The 22,526-nt window shown below is 40.9% G+C and overlaps 1 protein-coding gene and 1 non-coding gene across 2 annotated transcripts; one reads left to right on the forward strand and one right to left on the reverse strand.

Annotated features, from left to right (window-relative positions):
• Window positions 1-344: 344 nt before the first annotated feature.
• Window positions 345-16,122, forward strand: zgc:109982 (uncharacterized protein LOC553564 homolog). The gene is made up of 6 exons (XM_056750714.1): window positions 345-522; window positions 1,183-1,344; window positions 1,834-2,013; window positions 11,525-11,618; window positions 11,746-11,929; window positions 15,664-16,122. Exons 1-6 carry the CDS (start codon window positions 411-413, stop codon window positions 15,901-15,903), a joined length of 972 nt encoding a protein of 323 aa, XP_056606692.1. The 5' UTR covers window positions 345-410; the 3' UTR covers window positions 15,904-16,122.
• A 6,208-nt stretch (window positions 16,123-22,330) lies between these two features.
• Window positions 22,331-22,403, reverse strand: trnar-ccg (transfer RNA arginine (anticodon CCG)). The gene has a single exon. It is a non-coding gene; the product is annotated as a tRNA-Arg (tRNA).
• Window positions 22,404-22,526: the final 123 nt, after the last annotated feature.

The raw sequence follows: 22,526 nt of genomic DNA on the forward strand, positions 1-22,526 counted from the left end.
TTTTGTTGATTTCCAATATAGAATAAAACCTTACTTTTTAAAATACTGACTTTTTTCTGTTTGATGATGTGGGCATTGTTCGTGTAGGGTATGCAACTGAATTTGGAGCAACACAAAATGGAATCAGGAAAATACTAAATGTAAGGTACTTTATTTTTTATTTTAGATATCTTTTCAGCACAGCATTGTGTCATTGTATTGCTTTACTTAAGCAATCTGACCTGTGTATAAAGGTCTGCAGAATGGAGGGACCCACAATGTTTATTATGCTGAGTCCGTATGCAGTGGATTAATATGCTTCTTTTGGCTCATCGCTCAAGCTCCCGCTGGACTTCAATATCTAATCCCTATTTCTCCCTAGCTGTCTTGCACTCTGTTCTCTATCTCACTTTGTCCTTTTTAAAAGAAAAATGTCTATTCCAGCCATAAATCAGAAGGTTGTACTGATCACTGGTTGTTCTTCTGGCATTGGATTGGCACTAGCTGTTCGCATTGCAAAAGATGAGAAGAAGAGATTCATGGGTAAGGACAGTAGTAACAGACAGTAACTGCAATTCTAATGATAATGTATATTTTATTTTAGGATTCAGTTATTTTAAATATTCTTATTTTCAGAATTTCTTCATTACTTGTGGAATATATAAAATGAATGACCTTATTTTGCCAAAAAAATCTCAATGTAGGATATAGGTTGTTTGCACATGATGTCACAGCACTGCGCAATGTGCAGATGGAGGGCAGCAAGTGATTTTCTCCATAGGTATTCACTATCACAAACTCCCAAAATAGCTATGTTTTGCGTGGTTTGGAATTGTTGAAATGCTCAACGAAAAATGTTTCACTTTATCTGTTTAATAAGGACCCGTTCTTTTAACGGAAGCTATTGTTTATTACAAGTAGGTTTGACAGAAATGTGGGCTTCCCTGATCGTAGCTTAGGTCGTTAAACATATGTATTTTGAGTTCGTATTTTGATGCTGATTCCCTATGGAGAAAATTACTTGCTGCCCTCCAGGAACCCTTCGTGCATCATCCAACCATGTGATTGCAAACAACCTATTAAAGGAGCCTAAATCAGTTAGCCACTAAATAATTTCTGTCTGTTAACTGACATACAAGCATACTGCTAGAATGCATTTTAGAAGATAAGTTTAGATGAAATATGAGTCCTGTTTATTGACAGTATATGCCACCATGAGGAACCTGGGTAAAGGGGCAGCTCTCGTAGAGGCAGCAGGTCGTACTTTGGGCCGCACTTTGGAGATCAAGCAGCTTGATGTGTGTGATGAAACATCTATCAAAGCCTGCGTGGACAGTCTGCCCATGCGCAGGGTCGACATTCTCAGTAAGCAGAGTGCTTCCTTTACATTCTCCTCTTGTCAATTTCACATCAAATACTAACACTTTACTCCCGTTATAATATTTTTCAATACCAGTGCACTAGAAAATACAGCCTTAATGATAGAATGCTAGGAGGGATATTTACTGTAATAAGACGACCAAAATAGCTGAAAATTTCAATCAGTTTGATAGACAGTGATCACTGCTTCTCATAAAGACTAACAATACCTGTCACAAGGATAGCTTGATGCTGGTTAACAGCATGGGATCCTGATGATGTGGTGCTGTGGCTTCTAAGTTTTCTTAACTAGCATGTATTTCTGACCAGCTAGATTTACTAAAAACAAACTTTTTTCATAATACAACATATCTCATGATTTCCCGATTAATATTGCAAATGTTTCCTTCACAATGCGTTTCTGTATTTTTTACCAAATTTGTGTGAAGTTATGAAAGATGCTAGATAAAAATATTTTCTGTGTGTTTTTGTCAGTCAGTAATGCAGGATTAGGATTGATTGGCCCGATTGAATGTCAGTCCATTGATGAGATGAAAACTGTAATGGACACCAACTTCTTTGGGCTTGTGCGACTTCTGAAAGAGGTTCTGCCTGATATGAAGAAGAGAAAAAGTGGCCACATAGTGGTCATGAGCAGTGTGATGGGAATTCAGGGTAAGTCATACCAGTGAATGGTTGCATAAACAGCTGCTAGGATTGTGTCTTTTGAAACTGACTAACTTTCAATTGGCTAGTTGCAAATGGTGGCTGTGTTGGATTTCTGGTGTAGGGAGTGTTGGGATCCATACTTCCTGTTAACGTCTTTACATGCAGACTTACACAGTGATAAATCTAATACATCAGTAGACAGTGACAAGCGCAGACAAAAAGGATTAATGAAATGTTATTCCAACAACATTTGGATAAAGCGATTTCAATGTGCGACACAATGACAGTATTGAATCAGTACAATAGTCATGTTAACTTGTACAATGAGCATGGACTAGGCTATAGAATCCACAGGCACATAAGGAAATATTTTTTTCAATATGTGTGTAGGCTTAATGAGGTATGCAGCAATGTAAATCATTTCTGACACATCCCTGATACCACTTTCTTTTTTTATTAAAAAAATGCCCATATAGATTAGATTAGATTCAACTTTATTGTCATTACACATATACAAGTACAGTGTAACGAAATTTAGTTTAAGTCAAACCAGAAGTGCAATTAGCAAGTGCAGGATATACAGTGTGAATAAATACAGAAAACAAAATTATGGAAATACTATACAAATGTTCTATAACAATATGACAGTCGGTATGTACTATAGACAATATATACAGAAGGATATATACTGTGAACATTAATGTACAGGTGGATATGAAAAGATAACAATTTAGACTCTACAATAGTGCAAGTGACTTAAGTGTACATTAATTACAGACATTAGCTATTAAAGTTACAGTGCAGAAGATGAGTTAATGAAGATATTTAGGTTACAGTGCAGTAGATGAGTTAATGCAGTTATTAAGGTTACAGTGCAGTAGATGAGTTAATGCAGTTATTGAAGTTATGGTGCAATAGATGAGTAGATGCCGTTAATAGAGTTACAGTGCAGTAGATGAGTTAGTGCAGATATTGAAGTTACAGTGCAGTAGATGAGTAGATGCAGTTAATAGAGTTACTGAGTTACTAATACAGTTATTGAAGTTATGGTGCAATAGATGAGTAGATGCCGTTAATAGAGTTACAGTGCAGTAGATGAGTTCGTGCAGTTATTGAAGTTACAGTGCAGTAGATGAGGTAATGCAGTTCTGAAAGTTACAGTGCAGTAGATGAGTTAGTGCAGTTATTGAAGTTACAATGCAGTAGATGAGGTAATGCAGTTATGAGACCAAGTTAATGGAATCATCAGTAGTCCATTAGTGCAAATGAGCATTCAGTAATATTCCTTGTGTGCAAGTGAGCAGTATAGAGTGCAAATTATGCTGTGTGTGTGTAAACAGTCCGGTAGAGCAGATACATGAAGTACTGGTGTGTACAGTTCAGTCATGCATGGCAGCCCTGTAGTGCAATGTAAACAATGTAATAGCAGCATTAAAGTTAAAGTTATGAGGGGTAGTGGAATCAGTGGGGGACAGAGTTCAATAATGAAACAGCTCTGGGAAAAAAGCTGTTTCCTATTCTGCTGGTTCTTGTCCGGAGGCACCTGAAGCGCCTACCGGAAGGCAGGAGAGTAAACAGTCTGTGAGCGGGGTGAGAGGAGTCCTTGAGAATGCTGCGAGCTCGACGCAGACAGCGTTTCTTCTGGATGTCCTCAATGGAAGGGAGTGTAGTCCCTGTGATGCGCTGGGCTGTTTTCACCACCCGCTGCAGTGCCTTGCGCTCAGCAACAGAACAGTTCCCATACCAGACTGTGACACAGTTGGTCAGGATGCTCTCTATCGTGCAGCGATAGAAGTTCACCAGGATAGTTGAAGACAGTTGGTTCTTCTTCAGTGTCCTCAGAAAGAAGAGACGCCGATGAGCCTTCTTGACCAGGCATGAGGTGTTGGTGGTCCAGGACAGGTGCTCCGAAATATGGGTCCCCAGGAACTTAAAACTGGAAACCATTCAACAGCCGTCCCGTTAATGTGGATGGGGTTGTGTGTGCCTCCTTTCGCCTTCCTGAAGTCCACGATGATCTCCTTTGTCTTTGGAGGTGTTAAGGAGCAGGTTGTTGTTTGAGCGCCATATGGCCAGGTGCCGTACCTCCTCCCTGTAAGCAGTCTCATCGTTGTTGCTGATGAGACCAATCACTGTTGTATCGTCTGTGAACTTGATGGAGTTAGATCCATTCACAGGCCTGCAGTCGAGTGTGAAAAGGGAGTAGAGAAAGGGGCTCAGTACGCAGCCCTGTGGTACATCAGTATTGAGGGTGATTGTGGTGGAGCAGATGTTGCCTAACCTAACAAGCTGAGGCCTGTTCGTCAAGAAATCCAAAATCCAGTTGCAGGTTGAGTTGTTAATGCCTAGGTTTCCAAGTTTGATGATTAGCTTGGAAGGGATGACGGTATTGAATGCAGAGCTGAAGTCTACAAACAGCATGCGTGCATAAGTGTCCTTATTGTCCAGATGTGTGAGCACGGAGTGCAGCGCCATAGACACCGCATCATCTGTGCTCCTATTGCTACGATAGGCAAATTGTTATGGGTCCAGTGTGGATGGTTGAGAGTCTTTTAGGTGTGACAGGACCAGCCGCTCGAAGCACTTCATGACAATGGGTGTGAGTGCTACAGGGCGGTAGTCATTCAGGCATGTCGGGCTGGAATTTTTTGGAATGGGCACAATGGAGGTGGATTTAAAACATGCAGGAACCACTGCTTGGGCGAGGGACAGGTTAAAGATGTCCGTGAAGACCCCAGCGAGCTGCTCCGCACATGCCCTGAGTACGCGACCAGGGATGCCATCTGGGCCAGCAGCTTTGCACGTGTTTATCCGGCTTAGTGCAGTGAAAACATCTGTGGAATTTAGTTTGATGATTGGGTGGTCAGTAGAAGGTGTGAGCCTGGTGGCGGGTTCCTTATTGTCTCTCTCAAAGCGTGCATAAAAGTCATTAAGCTCACTCAGGAAGGCGGCATCTGTGTTTATGGGGATGGAGTGGTTGGGTTTGTAGTCACTAATGGCCTGGATGCCCTGCCACATGCGTCGAGGGTCAGAATTGGAAAAATGCTCCTCTAGCTTCAACTTGTAGCAGTGATATAGCCATCTAGCCCCTCCAAATGCCCATCTAGACAAAAAATATCCTTTTGACATACAGTGTTACATGTCAGACTGGCATCCCAGAAGTTGACTGGTGCCCTCTTGTGCAACCATCCAAATAGTAAGTTAATCAGTCTTTCACAAAAATGAAATGTAAGCCGTGACTTGTGTATTTGAGCTTTTAAAATATGGAGGGATGACTTGGAGATGCACAGTTGTGCAAAGGTGAATTTATTTACAGACTCAAAAATGTAAGGCAGACCACAGAGTGAGTATATAGATATAAACAGTGCATGGTTCCCAAATGTATACATTAAAGGAAAAAAGGATAAAGGAAACAGGAAATCTATATACAGTACAAAAACTTAGTAGAATTATCAGAATATGTATAGCAACAAAATGCAAGTTGCTGTGCAAGTGCAACCAGACTGTTGTGCTGATTTTAAGATAAATACCACCCCTAAAAATTGTCATATCAAGAATATGTTTTTGTTGGATATGCAGGTTGTAGACAGAGGGCCCTATCATACACCCTGCACAATGCAAGTGTTTTTTCCAGTTTCAGCCCGAGGCAGCTATAATTTTCACGTCCAGCAGTATGTTGTTAAAATAACCAATACACTTGCACCCACCCATAACAAATAAAAAAAATAATAAAGAATTACAATGTAAAAGATTTTTATTGGAGATAAAAAATACTTTAAGTAGATGGATAATAGGCTACAGGTGTCTACAGGGAAATTAAGTCCAAAGGCACTAGTATTCGGGAGACGGTGCTCTCGACTGGAGTCTCAGAAGCAGACGCATTCATAACGGAGCCCCCCCCTACAAGTGCCTCCTGGCGTGAGGAGGCAGCCGAGGTCAGGGTGTTACCCCGTTATTACAGTTACGTGGTTAGGACATATCTGGACCGGACCATATTCGTTCCAGTGACGTACAAATAACAATCTGGTGACTTAACTTTGTGACTCCCATGTTCGTCATGACGACGTTACATTGGACATGGTGGCCCATCCCGAGTGTAGAATGATGCACGTAAAGGTGGGGTGGTTCATTTGGAAAGGTGCTAACTTCCACCCTCTGTGCGATTCGCCGTCCAAAGCCATGCCTCCTACAAACACATGAATGTGTTTTGTAAATCCACAAAACGAATTACAAACTAAATCCATTAAATTCTTCTCAAAGCTGTTACAACCAACCGGCTCAAAGTAGGGTAACATGAATGGGGAGGCCACAATTACATTTAGTTTATTGTAAAAAAAATTAGGTTAAAAGTTAAGATCCTTAGATCAAACAAACGAACAAAGCCAAATCATAAAGTTTAACATGATACACAAAGCTGGTGCTGGAGAGATCGGGGAACTTCTTCCTTTCTTTTTTCCCCCTTCTCCCGTCATTGAAGATCAACCAGCTTTTATCCATCCATTCATCAAAGGTAATTCACTGCACACAGCAGAGCCAATACGCCCTCTGGCGACCATAAGTTCAAAAAGGAAGAGTATCATAACATCTTCGCCCCCCCCCCAAAGACAATGACCCAATTAAAATCATTGATTCCAAAATCAAAACCGAATTCATCGATACACCCAAATTAACCACATATTTACCACCATCTTCAACAAATTCTCCAAGCACATAATCCATTTCGCAATAATTCCAAAAGTCTTCAAATGCCCTCAAGCTGAAGAAGGAGTCCTATTGGGCCTGGCTGGCTTGTGGGACTCCCGAGGCAGCTGACAGGTACCGACTGCAGCCCGGGTGTTTGGGTAGGCAAAAACTCGGGCCTGGGAGGAGTTCGGTGAGGCCATGGAGAAAGACTATCGGTCGGCCTCGAAGAGATTCTGGCAAACCGTCCGGCGCCTCAGGAGGGGGAAGCAGTGCCCTTCCAACGCTGTTTACAGTGGAGGGGGGCACCTATTGACCTCGACCGGGGATATCATCGGGCGGTGGAAGGAATACTTCGAGGATCTCCTCAATCCCGCCGTCATGTCTTCCATTTGAGGAAGCAGAGGCCGAGGGCTCGGAGGCGGACTCGCCCATCACCCGGGCTGAAGTCACCGAGGTAGTCAAGAAACTCCTCGGTGGCAGGGCACCGGGGGTGGATGAGATCCGCCCTGAGTACCTCAAGTCTCTGGATGTTGTGGGGCTGTCTTGGCTGACACGCCTCTGCAGCATCGCGTGGCGGTCGGGGACAGTGCCCTTGGACTGGCAGACTGGGGTGGTGGTCCCTCTTTTTAAGAAGGGGGACCGGAGGGTGTGCTCCAACTATCGGGGATCACACTTCTCAGCCTCCCCGGGAAAGTATATGCCAGGGTGCTGGAGAGGAGAATCCGGCCGATGGTAGAACCTCGGATTCAGGAGGAACAGTGTGGTTTCCGTCACGGTCGTGGAACACTGGACCAGCTCTATACCCTCTCCAGGGTGCTGGAGGGTTCATGGGAGTTTGCCCAACCAGTCCACATGTGTTTTGTGCATTTGGAGAAGGCATTCGACTCTTGTGGAGGGTGCTCTGGGAGTATGGTATTCGGGACCCTTTGCTAAGGGCTATCAGGAGCTAGCAGGAGCTTGGTTCGCATTGCCGGCAGTAAGTCAGACTTGTTCCCGGTGCATGTTGGACTCCGGCAGGGCTGGCCTTTGTCGCCGGTTCTGTTCATAATTTTTATGGACAGAATTTCTAGGTGCAGCCAGGGGCCGGAGGGCGTCGGGTGTGGGGACCACACGATTTCATCTCTGCTCTTTGCGGATGATGTCATCATGCTGGCCCCATCAGACCATGACCTTCAGCATGCACTTGGACGGTTTGCAGCCGAGTGTGAAGCGGCTGGGATGAGAATCAGCACCTCCAAATCTGAGGCCATGGTTCTCAGTCGGAAAAGGGTGGCTTTCTCACTTCAGGTAGGTGGAGAGTTCAAGTATCTGGGGGTCTTTTTCACGAGTGAGGGAAGGATGGAACGGGAGATTGACAGATGGATCGGTGCAGCTTCTGCAGTAATGCGGTCGCTGTTCCGGTCTGTCGTGGTGAAGAAGGAGCTGAGGCGAAGCTATCGATTTACCGGTCAATATACGTTCCTACTCTCACCTATGGTCATGAGCTGTGGGTCATGACCGAAAGGACAAGATCCCGGATACAGGCGGCCGAAATGAGCTTTCTCCGCAGGGTGGCCGGGCGATCCCTAAGAGATCACTCGGGAGGCGCTCAGAGTAGATCCGCTGCTCCTTCACATCGAGAGGGGCCAGCTGAGGTGGCTCGGGCATCTTTTCCGGATGCCTCCTGGACGCCTTCCCGGGAAGGTGTTCCGGGCATGTCCCACCGGGAGAAGACCCCGGGGAAGACCTAGGACATGCTAGAGGGACTATGTCTCCCGGCTGGCCTGGGAACACCTCGGTGTCCCCCCCGGAAGAGCTGGAGGAAGTGTCTAGGGAGAGGGAAGTCTGGGCATCCCTGCTTAGACTGCTGCCCCCGCGACCCGGCCCCGGATAAGCGGAAGAAAATCGATGGATGGATGGTCTTCAAATCAAAATGGATATCTGAAATATAGAAAGAAGAAAAGGAGTCGTATAATAATTTCTTTGGTGAACATTGAATTTCTTCTAAAAGAAACTTACTGGTCTTTCAACCCCAACATCACTTTTCTGCAACAGCGCTGCACCCACCTGGATTGCATCGACATACAACTGAAATGGTCAATCCCACCGAGGTGGCTAAAACAGGAGCAGTATTCAGCAACCATATTGAATTTTCAAATGCATTCTGACAACTAGAAGTCCACTCAAATTTGACTTTTGCGTTTAGGAGATCGGTTAAGCACCACCACGGTTGAAAGTTAGAACGAAAATTTGACTATTGCGTTTAGGAGATCGGTTAAGCGCCACCACGGTTGAAAGTTAGAACGAAAATTTTGATACTATCCCACCAAGTTATATTGGTTATTGATTTTATAGTTTATACATAAACTCCGTTTCAACACTCTTTCAACACAAAGTGTAAAGTGTTCTGTATTTAAAGCACATCTTTAACAACTCAATTATTGTCCGCTAATTTTTCCTTATCTTAACAATTCCTATAAGGAGAACACAATTCCTTTAATATGAATGAGTGTTTTTGGCCCGTCCTTTGTTGTTTGATGAACATTATAAACAGAGATCTTTTTTATGCTCCTGCCACTTTAATAGCACTTTATACAGATCTCATCAGTCTTGTTTCCAAGTTGTTAACGTTCATAAAACTGACTTCTTTTATATGGACCCCTGCTAATATGGGAATTCTTATGTAATTTTGACGTAATTAAAGATGTACATGTTTCAACATGTTTTCTGCATAATCCTCACACTGCATACAACACACAACACACAACACAATTCGTTTTCGTTGCTGTTTTGAACTTTAGACAGGGATTTTTTGTATTATGCCGGCCATTGATATCCTTCTGCTTTATCATCAATTGCATTAAATAAGCCTTTTATACCCACGCATATTACGTCTTTGTGAGGTGAGGTCACTGGGAAGCTCATGCCTGAAGGAGGGGAGATGAAATTGAGTGGTTTGTTCTATCAACTCCGCCGTCTGGAAGAGATTTATAACGAAATGTCCATGTAGTAGTTCGGTACCTTTCTCCATTTAGTTCTGGCATTCCTAGTTCATGTGCGTGCTTCAGCAGTCTTAGGCCAACCCCAAATGCTCTTATTGGTTGAGACCAGTCGTGACGCCCATCCCAAGCCAGTACAGATCAACATCCCACCCCTTCTGTGACCCATGGTTTGTCTGTACGTTTCATAGCAAGTGAGTAACGGATTTTTTAAATAAAATAAATGTATTTTCTGTACTAAATACACTCCCCCAGCACTACACCTTGTTTCAGAAGTTTTTTTTTATAATTTTATATAAAATTTATATAATTTATATTTTTTATAATGCCATCACAGGAATCCTATTCCTTTTAGTGTCCATTCTATCAGAAAGCAACTAATGGGACATACTGGTGGTGGAAAAAATAGGAATGGTAGCGAAATTTTTTTAAATCTTTTGCTCTCCCCAAGAAAATTGCGTTCCTCTAGAAAAAAAATTGCGTTTCCCCAAGAATAATTTTCTTCCTTAAGAATTCCCCAGAGATTATTTTGCGCTCCGTTCTGCAAACATAAACTCTGACTTTGACGAGAAGGTAACCCTTCTGCTTTCGACCAAAGGAATTACATTTGTTTTTCTTATTCTGCTTTGGTTAATATGGATTATTTACACATACTTGATCTACATTATCATGAGATGAATCATGTTTACAACAGACAGCCACATATTGACTCTCTCTCACTCGTTCCAATTAATTGTTGTAATAATATGCCCAAAAATGAAAGCACTCCATAACATTAATATTTAGAACAAGAATCATAAATAAACAAATAAATAAAGGAAAGGAAAGAAAATTGGTAAGAAAAATGTTATCATACATTTTGAAAATAAAACGTAATCTTACTGTTATCTATAAATTTAAGAGATTTTGCAAAAAGCGAAAGACAGACATCAAACAGACTAAGTCTTAAGAAATTAGTTTTTTGAATAAAACAATGTAAAATAGAAAAATAACAGTAAGATGGATAGCATTTTTTTAAGGGCTGGTTAGGGGACCCCCAAGAGCTTTGACACACTTCGAACACTGCAAAAACTCCCTGTGATACGCAATCATTAATGCACAATTATTTAATTAATTAATGCGTTTATGCGACAGTAACGCGTTAATTTGCCCATCACTACTAATGATGTATTTGTGTCATGATTCCGCTATCATGTCATGTTTATTCTTGTTCTTGGAGCGGAGTCATGGCATAGCCTTAGGGTTTTGTGTGAGAAAGACATGGCTTTGTTTATATTTTGGCTTAGCATGCTCTTTCTCGTGTCTCGTCAGTGATTCCTGCCATGTCGTTTCCTTGTTACCTTCCCATTAGTGTTTAATCCCCAGCACCTGTTCCTGGTTAATTATTTGTCTGTCTCCCCTTTAAACGATCCTTGTGTCTATTGTCCTGTGCTCGTTCATTGTATGTGTATACCTTGTACGTGTAGGTTGTGGAAGTGTCTGTGAAAGTTGTTGTCACTGTTACTGAATGTGGATGCCTGTCTTGCCCAGTTCCTGTTACCCCTGTGTCTAGTAAGTGTAGTTTAGTGTTTGTATTATGTGTTTGTTTTCTTAGTTTAGTCAGTCCTTGCTTTAGTTATTAGTTTTCCAGTCTTGTTTTCCCCCTTGTGGGTTTTGTTTTGTCCTTTTGTAGTATTTTGTATATTAAATATTCTGTCAAACCCCTTACCATCGTCTCGTGTCTGCCTGCAATTGGGTTCTCCTGCCTTGTCTCCCAAGACAATCAATGACATATTTGAATCTATATTTTACAGGATTATTAACATCGACTTATCCATTTGACTGATCTTTAATCACTGCCCTGTTCATGTTCACAGGTATATTGTTTAATGACATTTATGCTGCATCAAAATTTGCTGTCGAAGGATTCTGTGAGAGCCTAGCAGTTCAGGCACTAAGATTCAACCTAAAGTAAGTGACCATGTTTGGCTGGTATTCTTGTCAAGATAATATACTGCAAGATTAATTTTGAGACCTCTATTGTATTTTTGGAATGCTTTGAATATCTTAAATTTCACCTAAACTTTAATCTTTGCAGTATAAGCCTAATTGAACCTGGACCAGTTATCACAGAGTTTGAGCGCAAAGTGTATGAGGAATGCTTGAAGATAGACCTCTCCAAAGCTGATAAAGTGACTGCCGACATGTTTACCAACATCTACTTGAAGAATTACAGCCAGATATTTGAGACTCTTGGACAAACACCAGAGGATATTGCAGAGGTGCTTACATGACCACACACACACACTAGAATATCATTTTATTATCAACTTAATAAGACCACCGCCGCTTTGTGTCAGGGCCGTTACTGGTGAAAGATGGAAAGCTATCAAATATGTCAATTGTATCTATGATATTTTATTGAAAACCACACAAATATGCAATTTAGGAAAGAAAAATCTAAATAACTTACACTTCTCCCTCCCAAAAAATGGTTAATGCTTTAGTTATTAAGTCATGACCCTAGCTTGTGAACAGGGTCAGAGCTATGGGTGAGATAAGGGGTCTGAAGCGATCTCAGCAGGCAACATCAGAACTCCGCCACAGTGTGTTACTGCAAGCTGTTGGCGATCATGGATGCCTTCATATCTGCCTCTCAATTCAAAGGACTGAGGTCGCAACAGCTTGTAGAAACACAGACCGACGCAGCTGATGTAAGAAAAGGTTGACCTACTTGTAGCGAACGGGGAAGCGAATTGTCATCACAAGGCTGTGGTTGTGCGTGAGTCTGCTATTTACCCTGTAACCTTGTTTATAACTGTTGAACTGGACTGTTGCCTGTTGTTAGTTAAAATTATTTGAGCTTGTTTATTTAATTATTTGTTGACTGATTGCTAAGTTGTTCCGTTCAGCAGGTTTGTTCCGTTCCAGCTACCTCACCAAATGTCCCCTTGACCCAATCCCCTCCCATCTCCTTTAGGCCATATCCACTCTAACACCTTTTTCTCACACACATCATCAACACCTCCCGGCTCACCGGCACTTTTCCATCCACATTCAAAAAGGCCCAGGTCACACCCCTACTGAAGAAACCCACATTGGACCTCTCTACTCTCGACATTTACAGACCTGTCTCGCTCCTCCCATTTATTGCAAAAACACTGGAAATGGCAGCTTTCAACCAGGTGTCTTTCTACCTATGCCAGAACATACTACTGGATGACAAGCAGTCTGGCTTCAAAATAAACCACTCCACCAAGACTGCATTGCTATCGGTTACAGGGGCACTGCGGCTAGCCAAGGCAGAATCTAAATCCGCGGTCCTGATTCTGCTAGACCTATCTGCAGCGTTTGACACTGTCAATCACCAGATACTTCTAACAACCCTGTCATCACTAGGAATCTCAGCCTCTCCTATCTGCTGGTTCAAATTCTACCTCTCCGGCAGATCCTTCAGGGTGTCATGGAGGGGCTCTCTGTCCACTGCTCACCACATGTTCACTGGGGTCCCTCAGGGATCGGTGCTTGGACCGCTGCTTTTTTCCATCTACACGACATCCTTTGGATCCATCATACGGGCACATGGCTTCTCATATCACTGTTATGCTGACGACACCCAGATCTACATCTCGTTTCACCCAGACGATGCCACTGTAGCAGCTCGCATTACAGTTCTTCTTGAGGACATCTCAGCTTGGATGAAAGGGCATCACCTCCAGCTGAACCCTGCCAAGACAGAATTACTCATTTCAGGCACAACCTACGGTGAAACACGATCTCAACATCCATCATGGCAATACCACAATCACTCCTTCCAAAACACCCAGGAACCTCGGAGTCATATTTGATGAACAGCTGTCCTTCAATGATCACATTGCAAAGACAACACGGTCATGCCGATACGCCTTATCAACAATAGAAAGGTGAGATCCTATCTCACTGACCATGCGGCAGAACTCCTTGTCCAAGCCCTGGTGATCTCAAGGTTGGACTACTGCAATGCTCTCCTTGCTGGTCTTCCTGCAAAGGCTATCAAACCACTCCATCTGGTTCAGATCGCATCAGCACGCCTCGTCTTCCAACAGGCTATAAGTGCACATGTGACACCCCTTTTCATCTCTCTCCAGTGGCTACCGGTCGAAGCCCGTATCAGATTCAAGTCACTAATACTTGCCTACAGGACTATCACTGTATCTGCACCGGCTTACCTTCACACCCTCCTGCACTTCTACTCCCCATCAAGATCCCTGCGTTCAGCAAACCAGCAGCGTCTTGTATTGCCTTCCCATAAGGGCAGTAAATTGCTTTCCTACTCATTCTCATTCACAACTCCGTCATGGTGGAACATTCTTCCTAACTCGGTCCGGTCAACCACATATCTCTCACAACATTCAAAAACTACTTAAAACCCATCTCTTCTGTGAATACTTGACAGACAAATAAAAAATAATAATAAAGAAAACAAACCCTTTCTCTCAACAGGTAGTGGTCTAGTTTTTTTAGAAACCAGTAACTTTGTATTGGTACCTACTGTATTGCATTATTGACATATCGCTTATTGCTCCCAAAACTATTTGTAAGTTGCTTTGGATAAAAGCGTCTGCTAAATGACTGAATGTAAATTTAAAATGTACATCTTCTGTCTTGGCCTCCTTCGTGCAAATTGTGGACAAATACGTCAAAAAAAAGTTAGCACCGTTAAGTATAGGTGCATTCCACTAGCTCCAATGCTTATAATAATATGAATTAACCGTTTTGTAATTTCAATTTTTTTGTCAGAATAGGCTCCGAGAGCACAGAAATGATAGCAAACATAACTGCTTCTTCTAACGTCAGCGGTCTTGGCACTGAACAAGCAATCATTATAGTTATTGTATAGTTGTATTTTGACAGCAGGCAAACTTTTGAGGCTGGACTAATGAGTGGATTAAGCATGTTTGTTTAATCAGCGAGAGGATCACACGTATTGGCACATTAACAAGGAGGATTGTATGCATCACAGTCAGGTACGAGGTAGAAGGCTACTAACTTTTTTGTCTCATTAATAGCAATTTGCTGTGAAATATGTGCCGATAGAGGTCGTTCGGGTCCAGCTTTTAAATAATATTTGGGTCCAGCTAGTAATTCCTTGGGTCTGCACAGGTTCGGGTCCAACTTTAAATCTATTGGAAAGGTCTGGGTCGTGTTGATTAAAAAAATTATGATTTTCATGCAAATCATGACTAAGATTAAGTGCAAGGACTCGTTTATCACAATAGATTAAAAAGATGCATGTTTTGTCAGGGACGTTCACAGAGAGAACCCAGCGCAGGACTAGGCAAATAACAAACATCAAGACACAAGGTAATCATATGGACATGGCAAGGTATGAAGCACAAGAAAACAGCACAGGACAGCAAACACAAGACCATAAATTACGGGAACTAACAAAGGATAATTAACAAGGGCAGGTGTAAGGAATCAGCACTGATGGGAAGCTGAACAAGGAAAATAGGGGGGCTGGGCCAAGAGACAATCCAGAGAGAGTGCATGAATGCATACAAACAATGCCATGTCTCTCTCCACACTAAACATGTGGGATTTCCATTACCCTGCCACAGGACTAGAAAAGCATGACAAGGTGAGGCAGGATCATGACATATTTTCACATCTCCATTCTTCTCCAACAAAGGAAGTTTCTTTTGGGGGCATGGCATATTGAGCTTTTCAGTCCGGTTTAGCTTTATCCCTCAGCACATTCACAAAATGCATGGATGCTGCTCTATCTCCTCTGCGCATTGTGTTGAATTATGTAGACATCAAGATGATGTCCTTGCACGTATAAGTGACCTGGGGCTGAGAAGAATTTACTTTTTCCAGCAGATAATCACTTGTCTGGGTTTGGTTTATGATTCAACAATGTGATGCCTACCCTGATGTCATCTGATCGTATTATGGCAACCCTTACAGCAATGACTGATTGTAAATGTAATTTTGTCTAATAATTACTAACAGTTGTTATTTCTTTATTTACTAGCACACATACAAAATCATTACCATGGAGAATCCACCATTTCGTCATCAGACCAACACTCTGTACACACCAATGACCACCCTGAAATATGCTGATCCAAATGGTGACCTTCCCATTGAAACCTTCTACAAGATGGTATTTGAACATGACAAGGTTTTCAATGCCAGTCTCAATTTCCTCAAGCTCCTACGCTGGAGAAGCCGCAAGAGCTTTACTATTGAGAAAGACAAGACTGCATCCTAGAATATTCTCCTAGAATGAACATAAAAAAGTAATCTGTTTTCCTTGTACTGAAAAAGAAATGTAAAAAATGTCCTTTAAGGGAACTCAACATCGGCATCATGGTGTAAATTTTATGGAAATGCTTCGGGCACACACCAGTGTCTAAAGTATGTGAGAAATAAGACCTATTTGTAGGCTATTTTAAGTCAAGGTGATCAATGGTATTGAGAACCAAATAAAGTCCCAAATATTTCAGTTCAATTTATGACGTGTATATTGTGAACAACGTATATAGATTTCTTCTGATCCATGGTTCTTATTTATAAATGGGGTTGGAAACATAGGTATACCCCTTCCCATGCAAAGGTTGTGATCTATTAAAAAAAAACTTTACAGGAGAATGTGTGCACATGTAAGTAAACTCTGAGTCATGCATCTGTACATTCTAGAGACAAGAAGAATTGGTGACACAGATGGCGAGTAAGTGAACTTATGTTAGATTGGTAAATTTAAGAACGATGATAAATGCCTCACGCACATTTAAAGGTCCGGTGTGTAATTATTTGGGGATCCATTGACAGAAATGCAATATCATATACATAACTTCTTCAGAGGTGTACAAAGACCTTACATAATGAAGCATTTAATTTCACTCCATATCATATGTTATATCCACATTATCATAAAGATCCTAAGTGTTATTTGTGCTTGTATAACTTGTGGCTAGTAAATAATTGTTTCATAAAAATATAAATTTTGAAAATGTAAAGGTTTTATTAGTTCTTGCCACACAATATTTGTAGCTCATTCACCACAATTACCCATTCTGCTGTGGTTATTTTACTCTGTCAAAGGCTGGCTTTACATCCGACTGGCTATATCAAAATGCTAGTGCCCTATATAGTGGCTGGACAGAAAAAAATCAGATTATAAAAATATATTGGCTGATGGCGATAATTTTGACCTCCTACCTTGTCCATATGGGCCATAGTTCCTTATTGGATTCTAGCGGTAATGCCTTTTGCTTGGACAATACTATTTTAATTTAAAATTGCCTGAGAAAAAGAAATCACCAGTTGTAAAAAAACAAAGTAACTTGAGCTCAAAATGGGAAAGTGACAGCTTCCTGTAAAGCTGAAGTTAATATCGACTGGGATTTTAAGACTTGTATCCGGCATCTAAAAGGATTGCAGTAATGGCTTTATCTAGTGAACAGGTAAGAGATCACAAAAATGATTTATTTAAAAAATATACAAATTTCTTTGTCCAAATCTAAAGCGGAAAATATAGTATGTGTTCAGATGACATTTTGTAGGATGTAAGGTTGACAATCTTTTCCATGTTTTTTAGAATGTATGTCTACAGTAACGAAATGATACCTGACAAGCTCAATGGGTACAAAAAATGTATAATTTATATGTTTTCGAACATTTCACATTGCATCTGGTATAGACAAGGTCATCTGAATACATCAGGTCCTATAGATTCATCCTCTACAACAATAGGTAAATTAGATTTTCCTGTCCGAGCATGCTACCCAAATCCTAGTCCATGTTCATGTCCTGTCCAGACTGGACTATTGCAATGCGCTACTAGCTGGACTTCCAGCTTGCACAACCAAAGCTCTACAGAAGATCCAGAATGCAGCGGCAAGAGTGGTCTTCAATGAACCGAAGAGAGCACACGTCACTCCTCTCTTCATTTAGTTACATTGGCTCCCTATAGTCGCTCGCATCAAATTCAAGGCTCTGCCCTTGGCCCACCATTGGTTCGGCAGAGGAGGATGACCCAGGGTCTGTGCTTGTACTGTGGTACCCCATCCACTACCAAGTTCAATCCATCCTAGGAAGATTGCGGAGTAATTACTTACCTGCATTACAATATGTAATGGTAACAACCACTTTAGTATTTATGTTGGGTGAAGTCAGTGGTGTAGTGGTGCCTGGAGAAGTGGGTATTCTGTTGATTTATGCCCCCATTTTAAAGCGGCCCAGCAGAGGAGGAACGCCTCGGTGTTATAATGTAGCCAGTTTTCCACCCTGGTTATATGCACATTTTTATGTTTCGTCAGAAAGGAGTGATGGCCACAGAAGAGGTGCAGATTTTGCAATCAATACTGGGCTTCAGGCCATATGAAGAGACAACCAGGGTAGGATCTTAGAAAAAAAAGATATCCTTGATCTATAAATGAGCATTCTAATAACAATAGCAATCGTACAACCAGTCTGCCTTTTTATGATTATCAGCATCAGGATTAAAGTTAACTCATGGTCAATATTTTTATACAAATGCTATATAATCTGTATTTCATGACAAGCATTTGTGCTTGAAATGACATAAAGGTAAACAAGTGATTTGAGTGAACTTTCCCTTTAAACCTTTTAAGTAATAACATACACATCAAATTATAAAGGTTTCAGATACTTTTATATTTTCTTTAGAACAGGTAACATTTAAATAATATAGAAACACAATAAAGAACGAAAATTCATTTAGAAGTTATGCATTTGAAATATTCCCAAACATTGGCTATTTTAACCCCAACCTAAACACACCTGAGTTAGCCATGCGCTGTAGCATAAATAAACATACAGTTTACTAAGGAATTTATTTAGTCCAGTTAAACCACAAGCTAAATCATTTCAGGAATTAGTGGAATTATTAAAAGAACATTTCAACCCAAAACCCAGTGAAATCGTGCAACGATTTAAATTTAACTCAAGATCGAGAGAAGAGGGAGAAACAGTGTTGGATTATGTGGAAGTACATTGGAAACTAGCTCATGATTGCAATTATGGTGACAAATGAACAGAAACACTTTGTGATGGACTAGTATGTGGCAGAAATGGGTCACCAGCAAAGATTTATGTAGATAAGGAAGCTGTGCCAAAGTTTTTTTTAAAGCCAGACCATTCCTTATACAATGAAGACAAAAGTGAAAGCTAAATTAGAACAATTATTACAAAAAAAAAACATCATAGAACCAGTTAAACACTCCGAATGGGCTGGTACCTGTTTTGAAGCCAGAGAATACAGTATGGTGTAACTGTCGGAACATCGCATTTGCATGCCACTATGTAGATGTTTGAAATACACTTGGCAAAGGGAGCTTCCTACTTTCCTCATTATCTTGAGATGTTCCCGTGACAACGCAGCATCAACAGTCTCAATCAGCAGATGTAATGGCATAAGTTAAGCTTAAAACTGTTTGCAAATACACAATACATTTTATATTTAAAAAAGTTGTATATTTTGTGGCGAGTCTCCCATTACGCCATGGAAACCAATTCCGCCATGGAGACGAAGGATATCTGTGCGGGCCGCACACCATTCGGTCGTCAGCGCCTGTTCCCCATTCACAGGCCGTATAAAAGGTGGGGAACAGAAGAAGAGGGTTAGTTATGACTCCCAACGAAAGATTGATTAACTTTATGACTTTTTATACATTTTATAGAGACCAGCGGCTGACGACCAGCAGACAACACCCTCACCACTATCTGCACCGTACATCCCGAAGCGCACCAGAAGATTCACACACAATCGGACTGACAGTTTCTACACGACTGTTTGTGAATAAATCACGGTCCAGCGCCTGTTGCTATAGCTACCGTGTTTGTGTCCTTACTTTGTTGGCCACAATATATTAGTGTTTATGTATTTTTAAATATAAAATATATGTTTATTTGCAAACAGTTAGGTTTATGCTTAAATTATGCCATTAAAACAGTGAGATCTGCTGAAGGACATAATGCTTCGTTGTCACGGGAACATGCAAACTGAAGATAACGAGGAAATTACATTCCAGTCGCACGCTTTGCCAAGTCAATTTCAAACTTCTGTATAATGGCACCCACATGCCCTGTGCACTCCCAAGTCTAAACTCAAATGCTCTGCCCTTCAAAGGGAGTAGGGCATAGGAATGATGACTATATCACTCGTTAACTAGTGTAAAGTAGGCTGGTACATGACTTTCAGGGGAAGAAAGAGAACAAATGCTTACCTTGTTTTCCTCGGTGAATGTTTTAAAATATAAGCAGTTGTCAACTTTTTGCCTTTTGTTTCAGTCTAAAGGAATTTTATATTAATATTTAGATACTGTTTATCCGCCAATAAACCGGATATTGGCTCCCAATGTTAAAGAATGATCGGTTATCGGTCAAAATGTAAATATCGGTAGATCCCTAATATTATATAATAAAGAAATATTTATGTATATTTTTAATGAATATAATAAAGTTCACATTTGCAAAAAAAATATAAATAAAAGGTTTAATGTGACAGAAACATCCTTTGTTTTCCAACTTTGGTGGTGCATCACCCCAATCCATACATGCCAACCCTCCCGATTTTTCCGGGAGACTCCCGAATTTCAAAGCCCCTCCCGAAAATCTCCCGGGCCCACCTTTCTCCCGAATTTCTCCCGATTTCCACCCGGACAACAATATTGCTATACCATCCGTCTCTGGGCGCCGTTTCATATGAGGCACGTAAATTGACAAAAGTAAAGCGAATGCAAAGAGAGGAAGACAACGCGCGCGAGAGGGAGTGAAGGCGTGCGAGAGGGAGTGAATGCGCGCGAACGGGGGCGAATACGGGCGAGAGGGGGCGAGTGTGCACGAGAAAGAACGAGTCTGCACGAGGAGCAAATGCGCGTGAGAGGGAGAGTCAAATGAGTGAGAGTGTGCGCGCGCGCAAATTACCAAATTAAAGAAACATTACTTTATTGTTTGATAAATTGTTTGAGATAAATCAAATTGTTTAGTTTTTGAGGTTTTATTTATTTTACTATACGACCAGTGTTGGATAAGTTACTCTGAAAAAGTAATTAATTACTAGTTACTCATTACATATTCAATAGTGTAATTAGATTACTGTCCAAATTACTCTGTGCAAAAAGTATTTAGTTACTCATTACAAATTACTTTCTATATCCTACATCAACCTTGATTAGTTAAGTGATTCAAGGACAGACATGAAACGGCTTATTGAATTCATTAAATAATAATATGATTAACTGACCAAAGTATTACAAATGTTAGAATTATACATTAAAGCACAGATTTTAAAGTAAGACTTTGAATTTTGATGTCAATTACAGTATTGCACACGCATGTATTTAGTTTAATTACATCAAAAGTAACTGTATTTAAATTACAGAAAACATGAGAGTAATCCCTTACTTTACTTTTTCAAGGGAAAAGTAATTAAATTACAGTAACTAATTACTTAGTAACTAGGTTGGCAAGTATGCCCCAATCGCCCTAATGGACGAGCCGCCCCTGCCAAAAACATGGCATTATAGGGCACCTGTCAGCTGCTTTCTTTTTCGATAACAGGGCCGGCTCCAGGCATGGGCAGACGTCTGTCTTGCCCAGCCGATGAAAATAAAAATAACACCAAATATTGAAATATTTTTGTATTGGCTCTAAGCAACGCCACTCTTCGCGGATTTGGTTTGTAGCAGAGAAGCATGCTACATGCTTTGGTGTAAGCAAAATACTGTGCTAAGGAATTTTACGCGCACTGCAAACTTCTATTGAGTTTATTATAAAGAGCATGTAAAAGTAATTGTGCAGTAAAGTCTGATTTATTTATTATAACGGGTGTTTTTGCAGTCTTATTTTGTGATGTTAACAAACAGCTATTATTTGCTTGCTTATAGGCTAGATTTTACCTATTGACCGTCAGTAATGACCGAAATCTCCATCTTCCCGCTTCAGAAATAAATCTCCTTCCATCTCAAACACCCCAATTTATACTGCAGGTGGTAGTTTAGGCGCAGTGCACGCACACAGACCTCATAAAAAACAGCAGGAACCGGGCCTGTTCGATAACAAATGTTTTTTGATTTTTCACAGAACCGGACATTTCCTTAATTCATGATAATTATTATTATTTGTAGTAGTAGCAGTAAACAATGATGGAGATATGAATATTACTAATAACCTGTTAATATATCGTTTTTATTAGTTTAATAACTCAGTTCCCCATGCACTCAGTTGCTTAGTATAATAAATCGGTGCTAATAAATTGCATGCAATTATAAAGTAATATTGTATACAGCATTTCCCACGTCCACACTCTCCTCTCGAATGTCTTTTGTTGAGTATGGGTAATTTTTTTGACTGCCCCCATGTGGTCAATAGTGAGAACTTTATTTCCAAAATCGGACCTAATGCACAAATAATATTGACATATATTCTTAATGATCAGATTTTTAACGACTCCAACGTAAGCAACAGCTGGCTTAACTGATCCTTATTGTTGCGTACACAAGATTAAAACCAGATCATAACCGTTCTCTAATAATTCTCTTCAAGGGTAAATCCACACTGTAGACAACCATCTTTACATTTTGAGATACTGTATAGAATTTGTAATGTTTACTTCCTTTAATATGAAACCCTTCCTTACGAATGCAATTAAACAAAAAACTGCTCTCTAGTTTCGACCCAGATGGGACTCGAACCCACAATCCCCAGCTCCGGAGGCTGATGCCTTATCCATTAGGCCACTGGGTCGTTACGCAGAGGTATGCGAAACAACTCGCTTTGATGATCTAACCTGTGTTGTTATTTAATTTAAAATATTGAGTGGATTGTCATCTACGTGTCACTATGTTATCTAGGACGATTAGTCTTTCT

The sequence above is a fragment of the Triplophysa dalaica genome, chromosome 6 (assembly GCF_015846415.1).
Source record: "Triplophysa dalaica isolate WHDGS20190420 chromosome 6, ASM1584641v1, whole genome shotgun sequence".
Taxonomy (NCBI): domain Eukaryota; kingdom Metazoa; phylum Chordata; class Actinopteri; order Cypriniformes; family Nemacheilidae; genus Triplophysa; species Triplophysa dalaica.